Source organism: Eptatretus burgeri, chromosome 8 (genome assembly GCF_056783735.1).
Source record: "Eptatretus burgeri isolate ZD-2024b chromosome 8, Ebu_testis_v1, whole genome shotgun sequence".
NCBI lineage: Eukaryota > Metazoa > Chordata > Myxini > Myxiniformes > Myxinidae > Eptatretus > Eptatretus burgeri.
In genome coordinates, this window is record NC_140968.1 from 2,427,782 (window position 1) to 2,452,985 (window position 25,204).

Genomic DNA, 25,204 nt, shown 5'->3' on the forward strand with positions numbered 1-25,204 from the left:
TATGTTGAACTGTTTTCCCGTTTCGCTTCGTCTTTTCCTTTATTGAATCTCCATCTTACTTCACGTAAAGGGTTGGTCGTGGGCAAATACGCCCGATAATTAATCGAACCGTCGAGGCCGACGATAACACCGCTCGGTTATCCTGATAGTACGGAACGGGTCGCTTAAAGTGGCCCGTGTCCGAAGTCGACCTGCGGCGAGGTGCGATCGCCCGGTCTACCCTCCGTGTGGGTACTTAGGTAGGTCGAATTTGGCGAGCAACCCTATCCCACGCGGGGGGCCGATTGGCACGATCGTGGTGAGGCCGAAAGGCCCACCCGTGACTAGTTCCCGGCGTTAGTCCGAGAGGGTCACGACGGGATTGTCCGTCCGGTGGGCGACGTGCCGCGATTCGAGTTACGTGGCCGTTCGCACGCCGGTGGGCGCGAATACCGCAACACTGGTGTCAGGAGTGGGATATAAACTCATCGCCCTCCTCGCGGCACTGGTATCGGAGAACGGGAAAACGGGCTCTCCTGTCTCCAGCTAAATTCACGGGAATCGGTCCAGGGGTGAGAGGAGCGACCCCCGATTCCCTCCAAATTACGAGCGAGCTAAATTAACCCTTTACGAGAAATAAGATGGCGTCTCGAGGCGAGCGGGAGCCGGGGGTATTAGAAATGGATGTAGAATGTGTAGAATCCATGGTCCAGGATGAAAACCCCGTGCAGGAAATGTTGGTTGTTGGAAACGAACTCCCCCAACTGAACCCAGAGCCCGAAATAGGTGCGGCGGCGGCCGCGGTGTATGACACCTCCCCTCCCCCTCTCCACCAAAACCCCCCGATCCTTGCCGAAACGACTCACCCAAGCGCACCCGACATGGCCCAGCTATGCGCCAAGCTGGCGGCAATGACAGCGAGGATGGATACAAACACAATTGAAATGAAAAACGAAATAAAAGGCATGAACAAGCAAATGAACGAAATGAAAACGAAAATGGAAACAAACGCACTCGAAATGAAAGAGCTGCGGGGTGAGACGCAGAACATGGGCCAAAGCCTGCAGGCGGGCATGAAGGCAGTGGCCAGGGAGCTCAAAATGGCGACGCCACGTGTGGGAGCGAACGAGCTGGGAGGGAGTGCAACGGCTGTCGGGCCCGCGGTGGAGGCGGGTAAGGAGAAAATAATTCGGGGGACGTATTGGGCGAGAAGCGTGACGGAGACGTGCACGAGGGAGATAAGAGACGAGGTGAAAGTAATTGGGAGGGAGAGAAAAGAACAATTAATACGGAAAGCAAGGAGGAGGTACGTGGAGATCGTGAAAGAGCAAGGAGTGAAAAACAGGGAAGGACGGGAGCGACTTAAGGAGAAAGCAAGGTTGACCTACATAAAGATAAGGGAAAGACGCCAGAAAGAAGCAGAGACTAATAGACAGGAGGGGACAACAGAAACTTATAAATGTATAGAGACACGGGAGACAGAAAAAATAGAGGAGAGACTGCATGATAATGACAAGGCTAGAGACGTACACACACACACGGAGGTAGTGGAGGATAGTGAGGGTGAGCTCGCGGAGCGTGTAGGGACCCAGTGCGAGCAGCTGGATGGCCTCCTCCAGGAATGAGGGGAGGGATAATGCCCCCTTGAGGCGAGTCACGACCAGGTGAGTTCGGTCGTGCTTTGCGAGTTCGAGGGGAGGAGTGCTGTGGACGGGTGCACGCCAAGCTTGGGGGGTATAGAGGCCCCGGAGACTCTTGTGGGGACACGAATCCCCAGTGTGGTTGTCCCGGTGTGTGTGGTGTCGAGGTGTGTGTTCACTAGTGCGGCGAAATGCGTGCTGCAACGCACGCATAGCGTGGGTGCAAGGGCGTGTGTGAGAGCGACCAGGTGGGTGACAAAGACCCCGTGTGTGGAAGCGACCCCGTGTGTGAGTGGTGTGGTGGTAAGTGTGCAGAAGGGCGTGCTTCCCAGCGCGCCGTGTGTGAGTGAAACACCGCGGTTGAGTGCCCCCGCGTGTGTGAGTGAGGCACGGTGTATGAGTGAGGCACCGCGGATGAGTGCCCCCGCGTGTGTGAGTGAGGGACGGTGCATGAGTGAGGCACCGCGGATGAGTGCCCCCGCGTGTGTGAGTAGTATGGTTTGTGTGAGGGAAATGGCACGAGTGAGTGGAAGGCCGCGAGTGAGTGGAGCCACGTGTGCGAGGGAGATGGCATGCGTGAGTGAACGGCCGAGTGCAAGGGAGACCGTGTGTGTGAGAGAGCGGTATGTAAGAGAGATGTCGGTGGGCATGTGTGAACATGCAGCCGCGTCTCCCGGTGTGAGTTTAATGGTGAGGTGTGTTCGCGTCGTAACACGCGGGAGTGAGTGTGTCGAATGGCGACGACGGCGACATGTGAGGAAAGAAAGCCGAGTAGCGGCTGTAGTTGTTTCGGGGACCGTGCCGGGTTCACCCAGCAGTGAGCACGAGGTCCGTGCTGTGCAACGCACGAGGCCCCCACGTGCTCGCTTGCGAGAGTGAAGTCCCGGTCCGGAAACTCCAGCGGTGGATTTGCCGATCCCGCGGACGGACAAAGTTTGGGCAGGATTACGGATTTGGACCGGATGGGTTCTCCACGCGATCGTGTGTGTTAAGCTCCAACGGGCAAAGCACATGTGTTCGCGTGGGGAACCGCTCGAGACGTGGGGCTTGTGTTTTTTTTTATGCGCACGGTGACGCCATGGCTGCACGTGGGGTTGGAATCCGGCAGGAGGGGTATCCCTGCCGGATGGTACCGTCCAAGGAGGGACGAGGTACACGTGCAGCTGCATGACGTCACGGGCAGGTGCAAAGTGCGCGAGCTGTGAGTTGCTGCGCTGGTGCTGCGCATGTAAAGAAAAAAAAGAAAAGAAAAAGCAAGCCTCACTTTCGGGTGCACAGGATTCCTGGGCAAGGGGTGGAAGACCCCCTTAACAGGGCACAGGATGGAAACTAGTTAGGGGGAAGGGTTAGCTTAGTTAGACCGGCTCCATGGGGCAGGGGTAAGTCCTCATGGGGCCCGTGGAATGGATTAGTTAGAGGGATTGCAGCCAGATTTAGGTTGGGAAATTGATTAATGGGATTATTTGGAGACAGTGACTGACAGTGAGTGTGTAGAGGGGACGTAGTTTAGCGACGTAGTGTTAAAAGGAACGTGCTACTAGTTTAAGGGACGACGTGGGGGCACGAGTTTGTTAGGGGAGGTAGTTAGAAGGATGGCAGAGTTCAGCGGTGTGTGTGTGTTGAAAAGTTATGAGGTGAGTACATGTTGAGTGAGTGAGGCCAGCAGGTCTGTGTGTATGGAGCGAATGGGGAATGCATGGTGCGATGAGTGATTGGGGGGAGGAGTGACTCCCGCCCAAGGGACCCCGGGGTCAGTATAAAGTAAGTTAGCTGGGTTAGTCAAATTGAAAAATGGAGGTCGTTTTGTTGTTGGTGTGAATGTAGGCTCGAAACCCATTTGGAGGGGTGCAGGAGCCCTGTTGACGGGCTGGGAGCGTGGCTGCGAAAGGTGAGTATCGCTGAGTGGGTACCCCGGGCACCAGGCTAGTCGGCCGTAGTAGGCCAAGGGCCCATGGGGGGCCGGGATAGCGTAGTAGGCACGGGTGCGCCTGCTTGGTGCGGGGGCCCCGGGCGCCATTAGCCGCGTGGGCAGTGTTGTGGGCACGGGTGACCCTCGGAAAGGGGCTCGGGAAGCCAGCCTGCCACGTGTGCGTTTCAGGGGAGGTGCCATGGGGGGGGGCACTCCCCGGTGTTTAGGGAGCTGGTAGGCTCGGAGGCAGTGTAGTGCCCGGGGGTGCCATAGCGGGAGATTCGGCAGAAGGTCGTGCCTGCCAAAGGGAGCCACGTGTCCCAGCCATAAGACCGTGTGAGGGCACGGAGAGAAAATTGGGGGGTGAGGCCCGAAATTGTGAGGACACCAACACAGGCGACGGGAATCTGGGTTGTTAGAACCAATAGTTTAAGCGAGAGGCGCTTGTTGAAAGCCCCGGGGTAGTTTAACAGTTAAATGGTTAGGGTGGATTAGGAGATGTACCCCTCCGCACCATCCATCCCCTCGCTGTCGTTGTGGGCCGCTGGACCCACTTTGGTTATAGATCGCTGAACTCTGGGGAGGCCATCCTGAGGCTTCATTGGGCCTCGACACAGGATGCTAGCTCTCCCTTATTCCCCTCCGGGAAGGGAACGTAGGGGTTGGGAGTAGGCTGGGTGACAGGATAGGTTAGCCGAACAAAGACGATAAAGGGGGTTAGGGGACGATTTATAGTGGGGAAGTAAAAATAAAAAAATAAGTTGGGGCTAAATTGGGGTTTGACAAATTAAGGGAGTGGGTATAGACAGTGACAGGCAAAGGCGATAGGTTGGGAGGGAGACCGTAGGGTAGGTCCGAGCCCGCCTTCCGAGTGGCCAGCACCACCGCACTCCCTCCACCAACCTCCACTGAACGGCAAAGGCTGGCCAGCTTCATCTGCTGGCTGCGTTGCTGCAAGGCAAAAGCCGGCCCACTTCATCAGCAGCTGTTGTTTTGCTGCAAGGCCTGTGCCGGCTGGATCGTCTGCAGCTGATGTGCTGCAAGGCCTGTGCCGGTCGGATTGTCTGCAGCTGTTGTGCTGCAAGGCCTGTGCCGGTCGGATTGTCTGCAGCTGCTGTGCTGCAAGGCCTGTGCCGGTCGGATTGTCTGCAGCTGCTGTGCTTCAAGGCCTGTGCCGGCCAGTTCATCTGCCGGCTGTGTTGCCTGCAGCGGCCTTGTTCTGCAGGCTGTGTTTGCCTGATCACCTTTGCCATGCCATGCCCACTGCCCCTGTTCACCAGCCCCGTTCAATTTTTGCTTTGCCCCCCCCCCCCTGTTCATTGCTATGTGCGCCAGGATCAGAAAGCAACAGTTTGCAAGCTGCGAGAACTGCCCTGTTGGCAGCTACAACACGGGCCTGCAGTGGCGGCCCGTGCACCGTGTTTGCATCCATCCATTCGTTGTGTTCATTGCGTGTGCCACTTGAGCTGGCACGGAGACTGCGTTTGTGCAGCCCATGCACCGTTTTTCACTGCGTTCAGTTTCAAAAGGGAAGGCCTTGGACTGCGTGTGAGCAGCCGGCCACGTTCCCTGTCACCTGCATTGTTTGAGCCAGAGACTGCATGCGAGCAGCCTGGCTCCCTGCGAACTGCTTTCTTTTTGCAGAGTCCATTGATCCTGGGCCATGGTTTAGTGTAAAATTTGTAAGTTAAGGTTAAGATGTACTGCACATATGAGTGCGCCCCCGGCATGTCTGTCTTAGCGCCGGCAATTTTATTTAAGTCGTCCGTGTGAGTGAGTTTGTTTAGGTAGTTACTCAGCCCTCAGGTTATTTATTTTGGGGACACGAATACCATGAATGTCGCACTCAGGGATCCGTAGGTAAAATGTACTAGGGGGAAAACTACACATGATGGCACACGAAAATTTGACGACTCGGGACGGGTCTGTAAAAAGGGGAGGGGGTAGTGTTGTGGTTGACGAAATTCGCAAACCACCATTCAGGTCCCTTAGGTGAGATATCTCTGTAAGTATATGTGTAGTTAGGCCCAAACCCGTTGTTTCGACGGAATAAATGTCATTCATTCGGGCTGTGACCCCTCTAGATAGCCGTTTTTCTTTTACCATCTTTATTTTGGACCAGCCGCCATTACTACCACCACCAATCACGTCTCAACAGCCATCACACAACAACCACCAACCGCAATGCCGCTTCACAACCACAGCCTTTACCGTCACAACTCGCCCTCGCAACCATCGCATCACCGTCATTCCCGCGCCGCTTGTGGGCACCGATACTGGACTCGTGCAGGGCGCGCACCGAGCAGCGGGTGCAGAGGCACAGCCTTTCCGAAGAAAACGGATCAAAAACGACTCACGCCCACTTCTGTTCCGTCCTATCGGCGAGCGTGGGGCGATTTGGCCCCGCCTCCAGGTGCGTCGGAGTGTGGTCGCTATATGCAGATTCGCGGATCAAAAAGCATTCACGCCCACTTTTCTTCTGTCCAATGGGGAGCCAGCCAGAGGTAAAGGGTCGAAGGTGAAGGAGCGAGGCCACGGGGGCTATAAAGGGCCGCGTTCGCTCGTAGTTGAGTTTTCTGAGTCAAGGGCAGTTCGGAGTGGAGTTGGGAAGAGCCAGTCAGGACAGGAGTCGGAGAAGGCGGTTGGACGGAGCTGTGGAGAGTTGGAGAGGTGGCAGCGGCGAAGGCGGTCGAGGGGGTGCTCGTGTCAGAGTCGGGGAGCTGCGGAGGGGAGAGGCCGGCAACGCGACCGAGGTCGTGGTGGAGACGCTCGTCGCGGGACCCGAGACAGGGAGATATCCTCCTTCCCCCGAGCATCAACAACCCCCCTCCTGTTTCCCCCCCGCGCTGAGATAGTGTGAGAAGGGGGCCCCGTTCCCACCCCATACCAGGCAGTCCCAGCGAGGCCCGCGGAGTCGGGGCGCCAGCGCCATTTTGCGGCTCATCACCAGACGGGTAGGCTCGACGTGGTCTCGGCCCCAGGCCGTCTGCCCCCTCATAGTGGAGGGTGGTCCCTTTTTCTTTTGCTTTGAGTCTATGTGTTGTCGGCGCCGTCTGTGAAGTAAAACTGTATAAGTGTTGCCGTGTTCTCGGTAGTCGGTTCGCTCTGCATTGTCTTTTGCTTTTACATTTGCTTTTTGTGTATTATTGTGTGTTTCTTCTTCTTTTACATTTGCTTTTGGTGTAATTGTATATGTGTGCTTTCCGTTCATCGCGAAATAAATGTGCTTTATGTTGAACTGTTTTCCCGTTTCGCTTCGTCTTTTCCTTTATTGAATCTCCATCTTACTTCACGTAAAGGGTTGGTCGTGGGCAAATACGCCCGATAATTAATCGAACCGTCGAGGCCGACGATAACACCGCTCGGTTATCCCGATAGTACGGAACGGGTCGCTTAAAGTGGCCCGTGTCCGAAGTCGACCTGCGGCGAGGTGCGATCGCCCGGTCTACCCTCCGTGTGGGTACTTAGGTAGGTCGAATTTGGCGAGCAACCCTATCTCACGCGGGGGGCCAATTGGCACGATCGTGGTGAGGCCGAAAGGCCCACCCGTGACTAGTTCCCGGCGTTAGTCCGAGAGGGTCACGACGGGATTGTCCGTCCGGTGGGCGACGTGCCGCGATTCGAGTTACGTGGCCGTTCGCACGCCGGCGGGCGCGAATCCGCAACAATATTATATATATATATATATATATATATATATATATATATATATATATATATATATATATATATATATATATATATATATATATATATATATATATATATATATATATATATATATATATATATATATATATATATATACATATATATATATTAGTTGCGGTTCTGAAAACTGCATGCCTCTTCGGCAATGGCATCCATCATACAGTTGTCCCCAGACAGGTATTTCATTAATATACATGCAGTTAGACCTTTCCCTCATGTCCAATGGGTTAAATGGGACAAAGTGCATAATGTGGATCTCACAGTTAGGTCTGATTATATATCTATCTTCATTCAAACTCTTTTCTCTTATTCCTGAAATAAATCAAAGCAGGCACCGCACCCAGACTGCCGCCTGTGAAAACCGCAGCAACACCCCCGTCACGATAAGAATGCGTCTTCGCAGAGGCCAACAAAACAAGCATCAACCACTCGATGGAAAAATCCTCCACTGCAAGATACGGCATCAAAGGGAATCGTAGAAGCAATAAAAGACCAACGCCGTACAGGACACATGCAGTGCGCTCTTTTCAACCCATTTCTGCATCTAATAATTCTATCCAATCCTTTCCTTCAATCCATGACACAGATCAGGGTCGGCACCGCTCAGGCAGCGGCACTGTGAAAATCACCACTATGATAGATAACCGCATGCATAAATGGGGGACTCGCGCACAACCCCGTGATAATTTATCATCGTACAGTACGGGGCACGAATAGCGCACCTCTTCATTTGGGTCTGCGCGCTGATTACAATGGCATCTTACCATCGCATTTTACAGGACGCGCATGGTGCACATCTATGTTCGGATCTGCACGTTGGTTCACAACGGCGTCTTACCGTCAATTCTTGCTTGCCACCACGGCCACCAATGTCTCCCACGGACGGCAGACATCCTCCCACACCTCCGCCTCGATGCAGCTGCCACCAAGTAGCAGCATGCTGTACAGCTCGGATCACTCGGGCCGCTTGGTATACAGACGGGACAAGTGCATTGATTGGTGCCAACCGCAGCGTGCTGGGGGTGCTTGGGTGGGCATGCGGGACCGGCACAGCCCTCGGCCAGTCGCCGGAGCATGGCTCGGGAGTTCGGTGCAAGGCGATTCATATCGTGGGGTTCAGTGAGACGATTCCACAGCTTGGCGAGGTCTCGCCGGATGCACCAATGAGGCTGCTTCCAGCCATGGCGGCGGGGTTGTGTGGTGGCCGGGACCCAATGGGAACACCCGATTTGGGTGACGATGCATTGCTTTGGGGTGGTGCCCCACCCTGCAGGAGCCGTCCAAGAGTCGTCGTCGTGGTCGTCCTCTTCTTCCTTGCCTGGTCTTGGATCGGTCTCTGCATCCACCTGCTTCCCACCGTCTTCTTCTTCGACACTGACTCGCCGCTGGCTCCACCTAAAGTCCCTCCCTCACGCCTGACGGTCACGCCCATTCTCTGGATCGGCGCACGCGCTGCACAGACATCATAATCAAGCAGGAGACAATGCGCCAACCCTCAAACTGGGATTGCTTGGTAGAGCGTGCCCCAAAACGCAGAGGAGCACGGTCGGTCAACCGTGTAAGGTAGTACGAGACCTTTAGCCTCATCACCTCTCCTTTCTTGAGATTAACTCTTCATCTGAGTGTGTCTGGTGAGTGTGTGTGTATGTGTATGTGTATGTGTATGTGTATGTGTATGTGTATGTGTATGTGTATGTGTATGTGTATGTGTATGTGTATGTGTATGTGTATGTGTATGTGTATGTGTGTGTGTGTGTGTGTGTGTATGTGTGTGTGTGTGTGTGTGTGTGTGTGTGTGTGTGTGTGTGTGTGTGTGTGTGTGTGTGTGTGTGTGTGTGTGTGTGTGTGTGTGTGTGTGTGTGTGTGTGTGTGTGTGTGTGTGTGTGTGTGTCATGGTGCCTGTCCTTACTTAAGTTAAGAGTGCAGAAGAATAATATCGGGATAAGCCTGCTCTGTGTCTGCTTTAGTAAGTTGCTTGTTTTGTTGTCACACCACACATCTATTTCTATCTCCGCTTACACTAAACAATAAACTCCATTCACTGTGCCACATATTTTTCTTCGCCTGCCTGTTAATAAATGATCGTGCAGAAATGTTCCCAGCTCGTTTTTGTCTTTTCTTTCATTGATCCAGCATGGTCCGTATCTTAGTCTAGCCGGCACTTTATTCCAAACGATCCATTCTTTTAGCCGGTGCTTCCTTGGTGGTGTCGCTCGGCTGCATCTGACCCGGTAAGGTGACCCCGGTTTGGACAAGGCGTACCGAGGGCGTCTCCAGGAAATTAGATCACGTGACTATAATTAGGTAACCGATTTTGATGGAGGATCCTAAGTCATGTGGTTGAGTTATTGGCGTTCACCGTCGGTTAGCGACCCGCCGCGTCACGGAGTTACCCGTGTACGACGGCCTGCGATTCCGGTGGGAACCTGAGATAGCTCCCCCCCCATAGTTGTCTTCTCACCCGACCCCAACAATATATGTATGTAGTGAAACCCCACGATCCGCATGGGATACGTCCCTGAAAAATGCCACAAATATCGGGGTCTGTGAATGCCGGGGCATTGTTTTTGTTTGTTGATTGATTTTTACAGTGTCTCGGATCATGGAAGAGCGATTACACAGAACAAACAAGGAAAATAGCCATCAGAGATTGCAGACGCTCGCCAAGACTTGTTTTTGTGGTTTATGTGTAATGTATTTTGTGTGGTGCTTGTGTACTTGTATGTTATGTAATTTGAGACATAACCAGAACTGCCACTTTATAACTGCTGGCAGTGATGACCGGGTACAAAGAAGTCCCACTTTGATGCAACCCCGCTGTGAACGGACACTTGACCCTGACCCATGATGTTTATTACGATTCAATTGAATTTTGAATGGGATTAAAATAAATTCAATTCAAATAAAATGGAAGATCAAATAGGTACAGTCCTGCATTGGAGTAATCAGAAGGAACACGAACAAGAAAAAAAGTAAAGATTAAGTCATCGGGAAGAATCTGGATAGGATTCAGGTATCAGCCGCAACTCCTCTACCCTCAAACCCATCCAGGCACAGCCAAGCAAGCCTTATTCAAAAATAAATAAATAAATAAAATCAAAAAAATATCAAAAAAGAACCCAGAGTAAAAAATTAATAATTCTGTCTGGCAGACCATGCGTCCGATCAGGTTGAAATTTAAAACATGTATTCCATATCACTCCTAAATGTGAAGTTTCACGTCGATTGATAAAGCGGTTCAAGAGAAAGGATTTAAAAAAGATTTTTGCTTAATTCAATACCATGTGACCAATTATTCATGAATACCCTGGTATCCAAGGCTTGGGGAACATTTGTGTGACGTTTCCCCTTGATCTGTCCAGCCGTTCTGGAGAAGATTTTTTTTATAGGTTTTAGGATACATCCAATATGGTTGCCAAACCATGTGACCTATGACACCATATGTGTGAATGTTTTCTTCCTCATGAACAGGCAGTCATACATGTAAAGTTTCGCCTCAATCTGTCCAGCCATTTCAGAGATGATTTTTTAAGGTTAAAAAAAAAAAAATATATATATATATATATATATATATATATATATATATATATATATATATATATATATATATATATATATATATATGGCTGCTGAATCACGTGCCTGATGAAGTCATCAATATTTTTTCTGTGGACCAATTTATCCCGAGATGACCCTCAAAAAATTTCAAACTGATCGGATGTGACGTTCTGCATATGCAATTATGTTGTCATAATGAAGGTACCTTTGATGTCATTAAGAAATCACATTCCCCATGAGGAGTACTTGCCAGGTGCCACGTTTAAATTTTTTTCCATGGTGTGGTTTCAGTGATAGAGGTCCAAAGTTTTTCCATTTTTCCAACATGGTTGCCACACCATGCGACATATGACGTCATAATTATCATTACAACATGTTACATGAGTAGTCGCTCTGATGGTGAAAATTTTGTCTCAATCCAACAAGCGGTTGTGGAGAAAAACAATAAAGTTCTGCACGGACAAACAAACAAACAAACAAACAAACAAACAAACAAACAAGCAAAAGGACCTAAATCCAATACCTTCTGCTTTGGCGAGGGTAATAAGAAAAGGCCAAACAAAGTACTTACTCGACAATCACGGCACAGCGTGTTGCACATTGCAGTGTAAGTGCTATTGTCAAGATGTAGACCATCTGGTTGGTCCTGCACAAAGTCTAGATCCTTGTAAGTAGGACTATTCTTCTCCCTTTCCTTGCGTGATGCTCGCCGCTTATACGTAGAGCCTTTCAGGTCAAATTTATGGTGCATCTTCATGGCACGTGGCAGCAAATTATTCATAACTGCCAGACGGATGTTCTTTCCTCCCGACTGAACACAGTAGAGGCCGTAGAATTTGGGTAGCAAAGTCCTTGGATTTTGGTTTAGATTCTGCAAAAACAGGGAAGTCAAAGTGTATTTGAGAAACTTCACATGTTCACTCGAAAGCACTCGCATTTGTCAACAACCTCCACCCTCCTCCCCACCCACCACCTTCTCATGAGCGTAGCTGGCTGTAGTTCGATTTGATTATTTTTCATGAAGTGGAGGAGCAAGGTATGTCCTTTACTAAACATAAATTACCATTTTATTATGCCTTTCCACTGGCTTTATATTTCCATTGCAAGCTCCAACATGTCAGACTCATTTATCAACACCGACCCATTGTTTGTCAAATATCTCAATGAGAAATTCTCCAATTCAGTTTGCCAAGTCTCCCATTTCGATTGGCTCAGCCACATTGCCTTGATACCCTCATCCAATTTCGTTTGTGGATTAACCTTCTGTGTACTACCAAACCCAATAAGCTATCCAGTTTCACAAGCATCAAGGTAAAGGCTTGACGTCAGCTTATGCTCACCTCGACTCGCACAACAGTGCAATATCAATTTATGCACAACAAATGTTATCGTCTTGCTTGCCTTATCCGTCCATTCACCTATGTCCACCTGCTCCCTCACACTCTGTGTAAAGTAAAGTACATTGACCAAATGTTGTCATTTAACTTTTTCATGAACGGGGGGAGGTAACAATAGCAAAAGAAGCACAATGCAGCAAACTTATAGACAAGGGTTACAAACTACCAAGTCCGATGAGCCATGGCAATGTGTACTGTTCTATAAATATAAACCATGGTCTATATTAAAGAAGGAGAAATCACCACTGCACTTCACATGTTCACTCAATATATATATATATATATATATATATATATATATATATATATATATATATATATATATATATATATATATATATATATATATATATATATATATATATATATATATATATATGTATATATATATATATATATATATATATATATATATATATATATATATATATATATATATATATATATATATATATATATATATATATATATATATGTTCACTCAAAATTCACATATACCACTTGCCATGTAGTATCCAGGCAGCAGCTTCTGTAGAAATTCAGCCTCCTTATGCTGCACAGTCTTGATGATAAACTCATCATCACTGGTGACATAGAACACAGAGCCACTCGCTCCAGGATTAGACAGCTCAATCAGAGCCTGGCTGCACACTGAATACTGCAAAGCAAGCACAAACAAAAACAAAATCAACAAACCATCTTGTCATCGGAAGGATCCAAATATCACCACCGTGGTAAAGAACGCTCATCTGCTCATCTTGGAAAGAAAAAAAAAAACAACCCCAAAACAGTCAATGATGGTTGTGAAATATGTGGTCATTATTAAACGACCGTAGAAACCCAGTGTTTGAGGTCAATGTTGCATGATATTTAGTTTAACGTCGTCTACATTTCAGACCGAAACAAAAACTCTGCTAACTGTGGAGAGAAAAAAAAAAGACATCACAAGATGGTATCGCCAGCGCCTGCAGTGCACCGAGTTAAGGTTATCACTTCTCCCAAGGACGACCAGCTGTTCGCCTGAAGTCAAATGTGATGTTGTCTGATGTCTTTGTCTACCAGTGTGCGTTGTAATTTAGGTAATATAATGGCTCCTCTCAGAATCTGGAAGTTATTTTGCCATTTGACCCAAAGTTTGAATCCTAGGACAGAGAGAATTTTGGTTTGGCAGGAGGAATTAATAAATAAACAATCAAAAACAAATAAGTAATTAAACAAACAAATAAACGAGAAGGTCACTCGGTGGAGTGCGTACCTCCACCACACAATGCCTGATCCATGAGAACATATTGGGTCTAATACATTTATGAAATATCGTGATGTGTGTGTGTATATATATATATATATATACATATACATATATATATATATATATATATACATATATATATATATATATACATATATATACATATATATATATATATATACATATATATACATATATATATATATATATATATACATATATATATATATATATACATATACATATATATATATATACATATATATACATATATATATATACATATATATATATATATATACATATATATATATACATATATATACATATATATATATACATATATATGTATATATATGTATATATATGTATATATATATATATGTATATATATGTATATATATATATGTATATATATATATATGTATATATATATATATATATATATATATATATATATATATCCTGGTGTTGGCGCAGTGGTTAGGGCAGCGGCTTGGGATCCAAAAGGTCCTGAGTTCAAGCCCCGTTGGGCCACTGAATTAATACACCAGGGGGTTGACTCAGCCTGTCATCCTTCCGAGGTCGGCGAAATGAGTACCAGTGCACTGGGCCGGTGTATACCCCGGTTAAAATAGGTGTACCATATCCCTGTGTCGTAAGAGGCGACCAGGGTTGCGTCAGGAAGGGCATCCGGCGTAAAACACGTGCCAAATCACTATGCGGATCATACAGATGATCCGCTGTGGCGACCCCGAACGGGAGCAGCCGAAAGAAGAAGATATATATATATATATATATATATATATATATATATATATATATATATATATATATATATATATATATATATATATATATATATATATATATATATATATATATATATATATATATATATATATATATTGTTGTGGTTACCAGATTCGCAAACCACCATTCAGGTCCCTTAGGTGAGGTATCTCGGTAAGTGCATGTGTAGTTAGGCCCAAACCCGTTGTCTAGTGGGAATACATGTCATTTATGCGAGCTGCGACTCTTCAGGATAGCCGTTTTTCTTTTACTATCTTTATTTTGGACCAACCGCCATGATCACAACCACAACATCAACCACCGACCACAACCACCGCTTCACCACAACCGCCACGACCTTCACGCACACCTCACAACCGTAGCATCGCCACCGTTCTTGCCCCGCTGTGGGTACCGGTGTTGGACTCATGCAGAACGCGCGTCGAACAGCGTGAACAAAATCACGGATTTTGTGCTTCAAAAACGGATCAAAAACGACACACGCCCACTTTTTGCCGTCCAATCGGTGAGCGAGGGGCGATTTGGCCCCGCCTCCAGAACGATCGATATATGCAAATTTGTGGATCAAAAAGCCTTCACGCCCACTTTTTCTCGGGCCAATGGGGAGCGAGGTGAAAGGTCAAAGGGAGGGGGTCAAAGGCGAAGTTACGGGGGGATAAAAGGACGGTGTTCGTCAGTCAGAGGAGAGTCAGCAGAGAACGAGAACGGAGGGAGAAGGAGAACGAGAAAAACGTCGCAAAGGAGAACGAGAAGGAGTCGAGAACGAGAAGGAGTCGGAACGGAGGGGACGAGTGTGGAAGACTGGAGCCCGAAGCCTGCAGTGGCTGGAGAAGCTGAAGAGAGTCGGACGAGGGGGTGCTCGCGTCGGTGCCAGGAGCTGCACGCCCGAGGGAGGCCGGCAGCGCGACCTGGCCGAGGTGGAGACGCACACCAGGGATAATAAAGATCCTCTATACCCCGAGCATCAGCAACCCCCTCCTGTTTCCCCCCGCGCTGAGATAGTGCGACCAAGGGGGCCCCGTTCCCACCCCCTGCCAGGCACTGTCCACGAGGCCCGCGGGTTGCGGGGCCATCGCCGCTCCGCGTCTCATCACCAGACGGGTAGGCCCAACCCGGTCTCGGCCTCAGGCCTGCCTCATTCTTGAGGGTATTTCTTTTCCTTGGTTTTGGGTATGTGTTGTCGGCGCCGTCTGTGAAGTAGAATTGTATAAGTGTTGCCGTGTGCTCGGTAGTCGGTATTAGCTCTGCACTGTGTTTTCACTTTTATGTTTGCTTTTTGTGTAAATGGAAGTGTGTTTTCTTTTTTTTGTGTGCATTTGGTGGAATTGTATTTGTGTGCTTCCCGTGTGCCGAGAATAAATGTGCTTTATTGTTGAACTGTTTCCCGCTTCGCTTCGTCATTTCTTTCTTTGAATCCCCATCTTGCTTCACGTAAAGGGTTGGTAGTGGGCTGAATACGCCCGATAATTAATCGAACCGTCGAGGTCGACGATAACACCGCTCGGTTATTCTGATAGTACGGAACGGGTCGCTTAAGTGGCCCGTGTCCGAAGTCGACCTGCGGCGAGGTGCGATCGCCCGGTCTACCCTCCGCGTGGGTACTTAGGTAGTTCGAATTTGGCGAGCAACCCTATCCCACGCGGGGGCTGATTGGCTCGATCGCGGTGAGACCGAAAGGTCCACCCGTGACTGGTTCCCGGCATTAGTCCGAGAGGGTCACGACTGGATTGTCCGTCCGGTGGGCGACGTGCCGCGATTCGAGTGTTGTGGCCGTCGCACGCCGGCGGGCGCGAAGACCGCAACAATATATATATATATATATATATATATATATATATATATATATATATATATATATATATATATATATATATATATATATATATATATACACATATATACATACATACATACATACATACAGTGGGGAGAACAAGTATTTGATACACTGCCGATTTTGCAGGTTTTCCCACTTACAAAGCACGTAGAGGTCTGTAATTTTTATCATAGATACACTTCAACTGTGAAAGACGGAATCTAAAACAAAAATCCTGAAAATCACATTGTAAGATTTTTCATAATTAATTTGCATTTTATTGCATGAAATAAGTATTTGATCACCCACCAACCAGTAAGAATTCCGGCTCTCACAGAGCTGTTAGTTTTGTCTTTACGAAACCCTCCCATTCTCCACTCATTACCTGTATTAACTGCACCTGTTTGAACTCATTATCTGCATAAAAGACAGCTGTCCACACTCAATCAATCAGACTCCAACCTCTCCACAATGGGCAAGACCAGAGAGCTGTCTAAGGACATCAGGGACAAAATTGGAGACTTGCACAAGGCTGGGATGGGCTACAGGACAATAGGCAAGCAGCTTGGTGAGAAGGCAACAACTGTTGGCGCAATTAATAGAAAATGGAAGAAGTTCAAGATAAGTCAATCTCCCTCGGTCTGGGGCTCCAAGCAAGATCTCACCTCGTGGAGCCTCAATGATCATGAGAAAGGTGAGGGATCAGCCCAGAACTACACGGCTGGACCTGGTCAATGACCTGAAGAGAGCTGGGACCACAGTATCAAAGAAAACCATAAGTAACACACTACGCCGTCATGGATTAAAATCCTGCAGCGCACGCAAGGTCCCTCTGCTCAAGTCAGCGCATGTCCAGGCCCGGATGATCCAAAGGAGGAATGGGAGAAGGTCATGTGGTCTGATGAGACCAAAATAGAGCTTTTTGGTTTAAACTCCACTCGCCGTGTTTGGAGGAAGAAGGAGGATGAGTACAACCCCAAGAACACCATCCCAACCGTGAAGCATGGAGGTGGAAACATCATTCTTTGGGGATGCTTTTCTGCAAAGGGGACAGGACGACTGCACCGTATTGAGGGGAGGATGGATGGGGCCATGTATCGCGAGATCTTGGCCAATAACCTCCTTCCCTCAACAAGAGCATTGAAGATGGGGCGTGGCTGGGTCTTCCAGCATGACAACAACCCGAAACACACAGCCAGGGCAACTAAGGAGTGGCTCCGTAAGAAGCATCTCAAGGTCCTGCAGTGGCCTGGCCAGTCTCCAGACATGAACCCAATAGAAAATCTTTGGAGGGAGCTGAAAGTCTGTTGCCCAGCGACAGCCCCGAAACCTGAAGGATCTGGAGAAGATCTGTATGGAGGAGTGGGCCAAAATCCCTGCTGCAGTCTGTGCAAACCTGGTGAAGAACTACAGGAAACGTCTGATCTCTGTAATTGTAAACAAAGGTTTTTGTAACAAATATTAAATTCTGTTTTTCTGATGTATCAAATACTTATTTCATGCAATAAAATGCAAATTAAATATTTTAAAATCATACAATGTGATTTTCAGGATTTTTGTTTTAGATTCCGTCTTTCACAGTTGAAGTGTACCTATGATAAAAATTACAGACCTCTACATGCTTTGTAAGTAGGAAAAACCTGCAAAATCGGCAGTGTATCAAATACTTGTTCTCCCCACTGTGTGTGTGTGTGTGTGTGTGTGTGTGTGTGTGTGTGTGTGTGTGTGTGTGTGTGTGTGTGTGTGTGTGTGTGTGTGTGTATGTGTGTGTAAGAGGCGACCAGGGTTGGCGTCAGGAAGGGCATCCGGCCATAAAAAAAAAAAAACATTGCCTCAAGAAAAAGCCAACCCCTGCACAGCAGGGAAAAATGGCTGTAAAAACGTGTGTGTGTGTGTGTGTGTGTGTGTGTGTGTGTGTGTGTGTGTGTGTGTGTGTGTGTGTGTGTGTGTGTGTGTGTGTGTGTATGTGTGTGTATATATATATGTATATATATATATGTATATATATATATATATATATATATATATATATATGTATATATATATATATATATATATATATATATATATATATATATATGTATATATATATATATATGTATATATATATATATATGTATATATATATATGTATATATGTATATATATATGTATATATATATGTATATATATATATATGTATGTATATATATGTATATATATATGTATGTATATATATATGTATATATATATATACATACATATATATATACATATATATACATACATATATATATATATACATATATATATATATATATATATATATATATATATATATATATATATATATATATATATATATATATATATATATATATATATATATATATATATATATATATATATATATATATATATATATATATATATATATATATATATATATATATATATATATATATATATATATATATGTATATATAAAGCCTGGTGTTGGCTTAGTGGTTAGGGTGGTGGCTTGGGATCCCAGGGTCCTGAGTTCAAGCCCCGTTGGCTGCTGAATTAATACACCAGGGGGTTGACTCAGCCTGTTATCCTTTTGAGGTCGGCGAAATGAGTACCAGTATGCTGGTCCCGGTGTATGCCCCGGTTAGAATAGGTGTACCATATCCCTGTGTGTCGTAAGAGGAGACCAGGGTTGGCGTCAGGAAGGGCATCCGGCCATAAAAAAAAACAAAAAAAAAACATTGCCTCAAGAAAAAGCCAACCCCTGCATAGCAGGGAAAAATGGCTGTAAAAACGGTCAAAAAAAAAATATATATATTTTAGCCCGATCTCTCAATGGAGAAGAATCACGTAAAAAAAAACTTATCAGATCTGGATCCAAATTCGGATCTTCACCAAAATCAAATCGATTCTTCCTCGTCACACACCCAACGTGTCCAAAAATTAACTCTGGATACATCAACAACTTTTTGAGAAATCCTGCACACAAACAAACGAACAAACAAGACGACATTGTGCCGAGCACGATACTTGCAAAATCCATAAAACAAATTTGACCTCAAAAATAATTGGTGGTTGAATTGAATGACCAAATATGCAACTCCTCTTCAAATTTCAAGTGAATCGGATGAAAATTGACAATTTTAGAAATTCGGCCTATGTTTACCTTCTGGCCCATGTGGACCTTGAAAAGAATTGGCTGGTTGAATTCAGTGACCTGATATGCAAATCCTCTTCAAATTTCAAGTCGAGACAAAAATTGACGATTTTAGAAATAACACCATAGTTGTTGACCTTGGGACTATGTTGACCTTTTGGTCGATGTTAACCTCAAAAGTAATTGGTGGTTGAATTCAATGACCAAATACGCAACTCCTCTTTAAATTTCAAGTCAATCGGATGAAAATTGAGGATTTTAGAAATACCACCCTAAATTATTGACCTTCGGCCTCTGTTGATATTTTGGCCTCAAAAACAATAGGCTTCTTCCTTCTGACAAACTCTACCATGTGGTGAAGTTTCGTGAAGATCGGTTGAAAATTGTGACCTGTCGGCGACAAACAGACAGACAGACGGACAGAATAACAAGATCGACTGACCAATATACTTGAAAAAGTTACGATTTTGCAAGTAATAAACAAACAGACAAACATCAGTTCACTGACAAAATTTTCGCCAATGCAGTAGCCTCTTCCCAATTCAAACTTAGAAATTCCAATGGAGTCCTATGAAAATCTTTCTCACCGATGTTACATTATTATGTACGATAGTATTCCGTTTTCCCAGGACATATCAATCGGCTGTATGGGGATTAAAGCCTGAGTCCATTTTCCGAGACTACTTCACTCCACACCATCTTAGGGTTTTCACCAACACACAACAATTATAAACCTACGAATAAAAAATTCAGCACAACAACATAAACAAAAAAAAAAGAAGAAAAAAATTCTGATGGACGAGATGGAGATCACATTCTTCTGAAGGATGGCGAGGAAAAGACAACTCCATTAGAGCATTGATGCGATAGAGACCTGCACCAAACTTAAGGCCGTCACACCTTGACGTTTTAACCAGCAATAGCAACGTATAAAAATGTATGTAAAACGTTGGCGTACGCTGAAATTTTGATGTTTTTTTTTTTTTTAAGTTTTGGGCGTATTCATAACGTGTTGGTCGTATGCATAACATATTAGTAACGGGCACAGAACGTTTCGTTGTGTTATTGATAACTTTTACCAACGAATGCTTAGCCTGTTGTCAGCCTTTACAACCTATGCCCAATGATAGTTTAACTTGCGCATAGCGCGCTAAACGTATCGCCGGCGAACTCGTGGCATAGCCTGTTAAGAACCTGCCGGACGCAGATTTAAATCATAACCGCCTGAGAATTTGAAGTGTCAACATCGCAGTCACACCTTGACGATTTTGCCAGCGTATGCCGGTCTATGAAAAATGTGTCTAAAACGCTAGGCGCATGTCAAATACGGTATAGGTAAGTTGTGTATACGTTAAGAGTAGGCTGGAAAACAATGAAGTACGCTGTCATATTACGTGGTACGTGTAATACGTCGTGAAATTTCAAGCATGCTGAAAGTTTTACGACGTACTCGGCGTATGGCTAACACGTTCCGCATGCGTTGTCATATGTTCCTGGCATGCTCTGCGATCGTTTACACATGACGGACACACGTTACTTGTAGGTTACTCATAAGTCGAAACACGTCAAGGTAATATTTAACATACCCGCAACCTCATTTTCAACCAATGGGTAATGTCCTTTTAACCCATCAGTAGCGTGCTCTGACCCTCTGTTTAACGTGCTTGAAACCTATGAGTAACGTGCATTGAACCTATTTGTAACTTGCCTTGAACCAATGACGAGCGTGCTCTGAACCTATGAGTAACATGCGTTTAACCTATGTGTAGCATGCTTTGAACCTAAGTATAACGTGCTTCTAACCTTTGAGTAACATGCTATGAACCTATGTGTAACGTATCTCAAACGCACAGTCGTATGTAGACGAATTACATTGACGTCTTCCGGACGACCACAGCACTTGCTGAACGTGTATCTAACTTACATTGTTCCAGACTCCATGTTGAGTAGATGTCAATGCCAGTAGTATCAGTAGTAGTAATACTATTAGCAGTAGTTGGTGTGCGTGACAGTAGTAATAGTAGTAGCATTGGTAGTCGTATGCGAGCGTGATGGGGAGGGTGTGGGTGATGATGGATCCTCTTGTCGTCCACGAATAGGAGACTACTTTGCACCATTGTTCGATGTTCTTTTCGGCTTATTTTTTTTTCCTCATTCCCACGATGAAATATTTCTTTGTTTTACTTTTTAAAGTATTAAAAACGACTTTGACAAATGCATAATGTACGAGTAATGAACACAGAACGCTTCGAGAACTTATAGATAAGTTATACCAACGATTGTTTATCGTGTTTTAGTCGTCCACAACCTATGCCCAACGATAGTCTAGCGTATGCATCACGTAATAATTCCCAAGCACGTTATTCATAGGTTATAAATAAGTCACGGGTACCCTAAACATTATTTTGATGCGTTTCGACGTATGAGGAATTTTCAAGTAGCATGTTGCGAAGTGTGAACAACGTTCGTGTAGCGTGCTTACAAAACGTTACTCATTGGTTAAAATAAGTTTCGGGTACGTGAATGTTACCTCTACGTGTTTCGACTTATGAGTAACATACAATTAACGTGTGTCAACAATCGCATAACGTGCCTACAATTTATGGCCAGCATAGCGGAACGTGTGAGCCAAACGCCGAGTACGTCGTAAAATTTCAAGCATGCAAAATTTTTTGGACAACCAAAAAGTACAATGTTTTGAACCAGCGTAATACGACCTACGGTAGTGTTTTTCAGCGTGCACCTAACGTACACAAAACGTACCCATAATTTATTCGACGTGTGCCAGCGTTCTAGACAAATTTTTCATAAATAGGCATAAGCTGGCAAAATCGTCAAGGTGTGACAGCCCCTTTAGCACCTGCTGATCTAAACTGATCTTTGACCTCGTGGAGGTTTGACCTCGTTGATCTAAACACATTCTCATAATAAAGCTTTGTTGAAAATTTGCTGATAAAACCTCAATTGGTAAAAAAGTTCGGGCCCAAACAGACACACAGACAAACACACAGATACACACACGTGATTGCAAAACTCGGTCTCCCGTTGTGTGGGGGGATGGGCTAACGAGAACAGCACTTGGTAGAGCGCATACCTCCACTAGGCTGAACAGTCTACGTTTTGTACCCCACCGATGGGCCGGATCTGGATCCGGATCTGAACCAAAATCTAATCGGCTTGTCTTTGTCAATGACCCAATTCATCCACCAAGTTTGGTCATAATATGTCTAAAACTGTTTGAAATATCATGCTGTACGGTATCCAGCTTTTGGCCCGATCTATCAATGGTGAAGAATAGCATATATATATATATATATATATATATATATATATATATATATATACATATATATATACATATATATATACATATATATATATATATATATATATATATATATATATATATATATATATATATATACATATACATATATATATATATATACATATATATATATACATATATATATATATATATATATATATATATATATATATATATATATATGTTGTTTTTCATCTTTCGGCTGGGGTCGCCACAGCGGATCATCCGTTATGATCCGCATACTAATTTGGCATAGGTTTTACGCCGATACCCTTCCTGACGCAACCCTGGTCGCCTCTTACGACACAGGGATAAGGATTGGGTTTCGCCATGATTCCGGGCTGCCCTACACCCTCTCATAGCCCGGCCCAGTGCAGAGCTCCTGTCCTCAAGAGATCCTCCAACCCAAGCCTCCGAGTAGCCGGATTACAGGCGCACGCCACTACGCCCGGTAAATATATATACATGTATATACATATACAAATATATATATATATATATATATATACAAACATACATGTATATACATATATATACATATACAAATATATATATATATATATATACACAAACATACATGTATATACATATATATATATATACATATATATATACATATATATATATATATATATATATATATATATATATATATATATATATATATATATATATATATATATATGTATATACGAGGTGTGTTCAAAAAGTATCCAACCTTAATTTTTCATGCGTAAACAAATGAAGCGAGGGAGGCGTAGTTTGGTGCACGTATGTAGGCGATCCTAATCTGTATGCATGAATATTTTCCCGCCTGCAGAAGCTGTCAGTCGCCGACAGACCGCCGATGAGTGAGGAAGTGTAAGTGAGCGCCGTCGGATTTTCGTTTTTGACAAAATGACAGAAAAACTTGAACAACGCTACTGCATCAAATTTTGTGTAAAGCTTGGCGATTCCCAAGTGGAAACGATCCGCAGGATTCAACAGGCCTTCGGGAACGAAGCAATGGGCACCACACAGATAAAAGAGTGGTACAACCGCTTCAAAGATGGTCGCACATCAGTGGAAAGTGAAGCACGTTCTGGTAGGCCCTCAACATCCCGAAATGAGATCGTCATTGACCAAGTGAGGACCCTGCTGATGCAGGATCGTCGAATCACGATCAGATAACTTGCAGATGAGGCGGGCGTCAGCATTGGATCCATTCATTCCATTGTGACTAAGGATTTTGGCTGAAGGAGAATCTCAGCGAAGTTCGTGCCAAAGCTGCTAACGATTGAGCAGAAGCAACTCTGTTTGGAGATTGCACAGGACATGCTGGAGACTGTGAACAGTGATCCCAACTTCTTCAACACAGTGATCACTGGCGATGAGACCACAGTGAGCCATCATTTTGTCAAAAACGAAAATCCAACGGCGCTCCCTTACACTTTCTCACTCATCGGCGGTCCGTCGGCGATTGACAGCTTCTGCAGGCGGATTAGGATCGCCTACATACGTGCACCAAACCACGCCTCCCTGGCTTCATTTGTTTACGCACAAAAAATTAAGTTTGGATACTTTTGGAACACACCTCGTGTATATGTATATGTATATATATATATATATATATATATATATATATATATATATATATATATATATATATATATATATATATATATATATATATATATATATATATATATATATATATATATATATATATATATATATTGTTGCGGGCCGGGATCCGGTGGCGAGAACGACCACCAGGTGGGGGAATTTACGTCGATTCCCACCAGACTCCCCGGAATTGTAGGCCATCGCTCACGAATAATTCTGTGACGAGGCGGGTCGCTGAACCGACCGTGAACGCCAATACCTCAACCGCGTGGCATAGGGTCCTCCTGTCTAGAATCAAGTTAGCTAATTAACCATGTGGTTTCAACTACTGGGGAACCACGCCCTCGGTACGCCTTGCCCGAACCAGATCACCCTACTGACTACAGTAGAGTACCAACTACCTTTCCGGATCGGATGCAGCTGAGCGGAACTGCCAAGGACGTACCGGCTTGTAGGAACGGATTATCGGGAATAAAGATTGGCTAAACTTAGACCCGAACCATGCTGGAGCAATGGAGGAAAAGACAAAAACGAGCTGGGAACAAAAAGACAAAAACGAGCTGGGATACTCCCCTGATGCTCACACTCTTTCTAAGGCCCTGGCGTTTCTTATACGACATTTCTCTTGTGGGAGGGGGTGTCGTGGGGAGGATCACTGTCTGAGACGTCTCGCCTCCCATTGGTCCGGGGTTAATGAGAAAATCGATGTCTGAGACGTCTCACGCCTCCCATTGGTCCAGGGTTCGTGGGAACGTCGGTGTCCAATTCGTCTCACGCCTCCCATTGGTCGGGGGGAACATTCCATCTCTCCAGGGCAGAGTCGGAGCTCTGGTGGCTGAGGAAACTCCGCCCACATACGTGGTCGAACGCACGTTGCCAATGGCGTCGAGGTGAAGGCGTGTAAAAATCCTAACTATTAAAACAACGCACAGCGCATTTACATTTATTCACCCATTAGACTAGGGAATGGATTCTAACTAGAAAACACATACTTATCAAAATAGCTAAGCTATAGGAACCTGAATGTCTGTGTGCTCATGGCTTCCAGATTCGC

At 45.3% G+C, this 25,204-nt stretch overlaps 1 protein-coding gene across 1 annotated transcript in view; it reads right to left on the bottom strand.

Moving 5' to 3' along the window:
- The window catches only part of LOC147020921 (phosphatidylinositol 4-phosphate 5-kinase type-1 gamma-like), a 121,284-nt gene that overhangs the window by 33,773 nt on the left and 62,307 nt on the right, over positions 1-25,204 (bottom strand). The window contains exons 6-7 of the mRNA XM_085890579.1: positions 12,700-12,852; positions 11,369-11,668 (exon numbers count right to left, since the gene is read on the bottom strand). Of these exons, the coding sequence (XP_085746705.1) occupies positions 11,369-11,668; positions 12,700-12,852 (453 nt within the window). The remainder of the gene's footprint in view (positions 1-11,368; positions 11,669-12,699; positions 12,853-25,204) is intronic.